This window comes from Sinocyclocheilus rhinocerous, unplaced genomic scaffold (assembly GCF_001515625.1).
Source record: "Sinocyclocheilus rhinocerous isolate Xijiao unplaced genomic scaffold, SAMN03320098_v1.1 scaffold780, whole genome shotgun sequence".
Lineage (NCBI taxonomy): Eukaryota > Metazoa > Chordata > Actinopteri > Cypriniformes > Cyprinidae > Sinocyclocheilus > Sinocyclocheilus rhinocerous.
This window is the reverse complement of record NW_015654937.1, coordinates 914,688-920,520: the sequence shown is the minus strand read 5'-3', so window position 1 is coordinate 920,520 and position 5,833 is coordinate 914,688. Positions and strand designations below refer to the sequence as shown.

The 5,833-nt window shown below is 36.2% G+C and overlaps 1 protein-coding gene across 2 annotated transcripts in view; it reads right to left on the bottom strand.

The window, feature by feature from the left end:
• Nucleotides 1-2,454, bottom strand: part of LOC107717821 (ribosomal protein S6 kinase alpha-2-like) — a 58,210-nt gene extending 55,756 nt beyond the window's left edge. For both annotated transcript variants that reach the window (XM_016524690.1, XM_016524692.1), the window contains exon 1: nucleotides 2,103-2,454. In XM_016524690.1, the coding sequence (XP_016380176.1) occupies nucleotides 2,103-2,201 (99 nt within the window). In that variant the 5' untranslated portion in view covers nucleotides 2,202-2,454. The remainder of the gene's footprint in view (nucleotides 1-2,102) is intronic.
• Between the last annotated feature and the right edge of the window lie 3,379 nt (nucleotides 2,455-5,833).

The following is a 5,833-nucleotide window of genomic DNA, read 5'->3' as shown; positions in this document are numbered from 1 at the left end:
TGCTGAGGGTGAATTTAGAATTTGTATATATATATTTTTAATGAATTGGAATTATTCCCATTTGTAAGTGAATTTGTATTTGAGCAAATGGGAATGCAAATATATATATATATATATATATATACACAACTATGATGACTTCTGCTTCTGAGAAACCCAGAAATGTGAAATAATGAGTTGCATTAATTACTGTGTGGAATTAATAAACACTGTGAAATGTATATCATTTCAACAGTGAAATGATAAGATGCAGATCTCCAAACTTGAAACACACATCTTTTCAGAATAAAGATAATCCAGAATATGGATCTTAATGACTACATGTGGTCACTGAGACTGCAGAGTACAGTACATGCAGTACTTTGTTAATCTAAAACTAAGCCGCATATGGATTTCCAATATTTCAATCCTGTTTTGGCAATTGAACATTCCATGACCCATCATTTCAAAATGCTGTGGCAAGAGTTTTGTCAGGTTCAGTGATGCATGGAGCTTAAACACATCAGAAATTTCTGACAACAGTGGCAACATTTAGCTGCTTAACAGTGAAAAAGTAAGCTTTTCTACTTAAATATTTCAAAGATGACAAAGTAATAAGACAGAATTTATGCCATAAAGAAACAAAAACAAGTACTAAAATGCCAAGCTAGTGCCCGCACACACACACACACTACACACACACACACACACACACACACACACACACACACACACACAGAACTTTTCCACGAGATGCTGAACTATACACGATTTCTAACAACCTGCTAGCCTAAATGTGCTCTATTGTTGTCATTTCATACACACACATCAGTTCAGTGTACAGGTATCAGAGACAACAGACATAAAAGTTTGGTCCATTTCAACATCCATTGGACATCAGGGCAAGGGCACAGATGCTTCAGAGAATGCAACTCTTCTGAGGCCTTAACTATTAACACTGAGAGACAGGTATGTCAATTCTGATCATTGTTGCCAGCAGACATTTGAGTGTTCAGCAAAAACAAAAACAACACAGGAAGGATCCACAGCTGTTAGAAATCTAACCAGGACATGTTTACTGCTTCTGCTGAGGTTGGTGTGTACTGCCTCCGATGAGAATCATATTGCAGTTGTTCTAAAATTGTATAATAATTTTAAAAGTAGTTCAAACTTGAGCCTAATTATTCTTTTAAAAATATATATATACCAAGGGAAATGTTCTCTAATTTCACATAATTTTGCCCACACAGAGACGAACAAACACCATCAGAGTTATACACCATATATAACTCTGAATCTACCTGATAATAAAAATGAAAAATATACTTTTTTAACTATACAACATAAACAAATGTGATGGTTTATGTGCAGGGAAATACAACTTTATCAGTACATTGAGGTGACAAATCATCTTTTTACCTATACAAATATTTCAACAATAGTTTACCAATATTTTAGGCTTTCTACAATATTGTAAAATAAAATTACATGCTTGTTTTTGGATAAAATTTTTACTGTCTACACTTTCTTTTCTTTTTTTTACAATGTCAGTTTCAAGTCCAATCAAACTATTAGGGTCCCAAAAGCTATAGGCTATACCGTAAAAAGCCATAAACTGTTCACGCAGGACATCAGCAACTCTTTTAATATTTAAAAACCCTTACAGCTTTGTAAAATTCTCCTGTTGCAATTAACCCATTACTTTATATGCAGGGTGTAAAGATAAACAATATACAAAAGGAAACAACAAATACAGCAAGAACTGCAATGGGATCTTATTTGATTCTTAGCGGATCCTTCAGGATGTGTTCCAAATTATGAGGAATCCTGTAGGCTACACATTCCTATAGCCTATGCTTTTTTGACTAGTTCAGGCTATTTCAAATCAAAGCCTATGAGAAATCTAATCGAACACACAACGCATATTTGATGTAAATAACCAAATAAAAGCTTCTGAGCAACGCTGAACACTGAAATATTTGCCGTTGCGTTTTCACATTTCGCACTTCAGCACTTTACACAGCAACGGTCAGATTTCGACATGGTTTACAGGCACTCCACAGCTTTAATTCAAGAAATAAGACACACAGGTTGGTAAGCGAAACAAATGAAGTGATACCCACCTCTAGTTTGCATAAACTCGAGCTTTTGGACCGCGACTTTCCGCGCAGGTACACGGAAAACCATCTTCTCACCGTAAATTTGCGCATGTTCGTATCCATTGTCCCGGCTCGCCTGCTACTATCTTCAAATGACAATTTATCTGTCCAGCGTTTAAATCCAGATCAGCACAACAGTGGGGATTTACAGTCGCCTCCCCTCCACTAATCCATAATGCTCACTTATGAGGGGGTGTGGAGGCCATGACAGAGCCAAACCTGCAGGTTCGGGGACATTTGCGGACGCTGACCCGTCCCACTCGCGCGGGCTCGCCAGTTCGGTTGTAGCACGGCAGAGATGACGGGAGCTGTCCTCCTCAGAACCGCCTTCACACTCACGCTGTGCTGAAGATCCCTCCCCAATCACTGAGCTCCTTAAAGCTGAAGGCTGGCGTTTTTTTTTGTTGTTTTTTTTATGTTATACGAATTAGTTCTACCCCAAATAAAAATGCTGAGGGGACTATAAGAAAGCCATTCATATGTTAATGCCCCTGAAAAAAAAAATGCTGAGGCTCTATGGTCCTATCAAAACAATGCTCTGATTGTTGTCTCACCTTGTCACAATCAATGAGTAATTTTGGGGCAGAACTATGTTTTTCTGGCCAATGGAAAACGGGAGGAGCGTTTGGAAAAACTTGTCTTTGACTTAGTATTTTCAGAGTATGAACTTTCAACTTAATTCAACTTTTCAAATCTGACGGACGCTGCTCCTGCACCAAAACAAACAAAAAAAAAAAGGTACAAAAGCTGTCACTGGGGCGGTACCTTTTCAAAAGGTACACTTTTGTACCTATTAGGTCTGTGCACTTAAATTAACTTTGGATTTGTATGACTATATTTTGTGTACTAAAATCAAACTCACTGAACTGAATCAGCTCAAATGATTTTCTATTTTATTGCAGCATTTTCCTGTGATGCCTGGAGTGTTTAAAGCATTTATGCCAGGTAAATACTCTGACCGCAGCTCTTTTTAGCCGCAGGGGTTTTTGTGCTGAGAGCAAAGGCTAGATTGCAATGAAACAACCCCCCTCGAACAGTTTAGAGTTAAAAACATGTTGTGTTCTATAATAGTGGTGCTTATTTGATCTTGAAGTCTTTTAGAAATCGCATCATATGACCCCTTTAAGAAAGATACTGTTTTGGAGGTATAGACAGTTTATGACTTTTTGTGTTACATTTTGTGACATTGGGTTTGCAGGCCTGACTTTGAAGCAACCAAAACCAGTGACAGCAAAAGTGAGTAAAAGTTATATATTTTTTTCTTCTAAGAATATATAGATTTCAACAGTGTTTTAGTAAGAATAAGTTAGTCAGAGCTCATATTGGGTGAGTCAATAATTTAATGACCAATTCATAAAGACAGGTCACTTCAGGAACTTCATGCATATTGTTTTTATTTTATGGTTTTTATCCTGGCTTCACTGAATCCTGCAAAGTGTCATCCCTTCTTGGTGTTAGAGAAATGGCCACCCAAATTCAACTTTTATATCTTAATTGTATGCATTTTCTTAGTTCGATTCTTATTATGCTGTGTTTGAGTTGCTGGTGGAATAAACTATTTGCCCTGCATATGTATTGCTGCCAAAAGCCAATTAGCACAGTTAAATCAGCCTTGAGAAATGAAGAGGTCCTTGCATTTACAGGTGTCCCCTGCCCGCTGAAGTTGCAGTATAAAGGCCTCTGTACAGAACACCTGGGCTAAGTGGAGCATTCTGAAGCACACTGCGCTGTGTTAGGATGGAGTGTGTTTATCACAGCCGCTAATGTGTGTAATGGTGTGTAACTCCTGCTGTGGGCTGATGTGTCTGTGGGGGCTAGAAGTACACTGTCTGACTGTAATAGCCCTGAGGTTTAAAGATAAGGATGCTGTAAATTATCCTCAGCTCTGCAGTCAAGCAGCAAATGTAAGAAATGCTGCGTATGAAAATGCTATATTTGCTCATGCAATGATGTGTAGTTTGTTTATACCGAAACCAGTGTGCTTATTATTTTCCAAAGGTAACACGTGCCTATTTAGGGATAAATGCAAGCTTTGATTAATTACAGAAACTGTAAATAAGTGTGCATAAACATATTATTTCAGCAAAATTTAATTACAAAAAACAGTAGCCAGATAATAGTTTCCTGTCTGTCATGCATACAAAAAATAACACTGTATGGAAGCCCATTGTAGTCTAAAAAATATATATTAAAAAAAGGTAATTGCAACTTTAAATCTCACACATTAACTTTATTTTTCGCAATTATGACACAATTTTTAATTCTCCTATTTGCGACTTTATATTTCACAATATGCCGTTAACTTTATATATTACAAATACTACTTTATATCCAGTATCACACAATGTGACTGTATAATTATTATTATACATATTATGTCACAATTACTTTTTTATTTCTTATTCTGAGGTGGAAACAGACTTCAATGACACTCGCTCTTTGTCTTTTTTTTTTTCACACTTTACACAAAAAAATAAAGATTCCAAAAGGTGGTCTTTGGAGTGATGCCATAGAAGAAACATTTTTGTTCCCCAAACCTGTTAGTAAATAGTTCTTAACATAACCATTTTTTTCTGAGTGTAAAGAATATTTAAATAATAATGTAAAGAACCTTTTTCCACTCTAAAGAACATTTTGTGCAATGGAAAGGTTCTATGGATGTTCATAGAACCATCAATCAATGCCAATAAAGCACCTTATTGTATATACAGGAAAAAAGGGGTTAAATTCAAATTTGGATTACAACTCTACATCCAGTTTGCTGCCTCAATACAATTCAGGAGCTGAATCGGAATTTCAAGGGACTTCTCAATTCAGTTGTGAATGCTGCACATCCATGAGTGATGGTGTTCTGGCATGAGATAAAGGCCCGGAAAGAACTTCACCCGCTGTGTCTGTCACTGCTCCATACAGGTTATCTTGGTGCACTGCTGCTTCCATTCATATTGAAAGTAATCCATCAGACAGGAAAGAGCTGTTTAATTCAGTCGTTTTGGCATAATCTCTGTCTCTCTCTCTCAGTGTCTAAGAGAGAGCGGAAAAGTGAGACAGGATGGATGCAACAGCAGACATTTATTCTCATACACTCACTGTTACGTTTCTATCCGCAATTGCTGTCAAGGTCAAAGCCAAGGTATTATGTCAATAATTGTGCTCTCTCAGAACAAAAGGTGCATGAGTGGACAAATCTAGGACTTCAAAGAACACATTTATCCCTTTCCAGTAACTGTACCTTGAAAAGTAGATGAAGACTTTTCATGATACCTTTTAGGCGTTTATTTTTTTTCAGAGAGGTGCATAGCTGTAGTCATTTATGGGTTTAAAAGTATCTGATGCAATAGCGTGGCCGCTTTATAAAGGCACATGAGTAATTAAATAATAAATACAAACATAAATAAAGAATGTTTCATGTAAGATAACACATAAATACATCTCTAAATAAATAAATACTAAATTAATTGCATAATAATATATTTTCATAAGACACCATGTAAATACGTGACTGGTAACAGATATTGTACAGATTTATATATTGTTTGGTTTTACTGCATACAAATGTTGAAAGGAAATTTGCTTTCAATTTCTATCCATAAAATGTTGACGATATAAAGTACACATATGCGATAGATAGATAGATAGATAGATAGATAGATAGAAGATAGACAGATAGATAGATAGATAGATAGATAGATAGA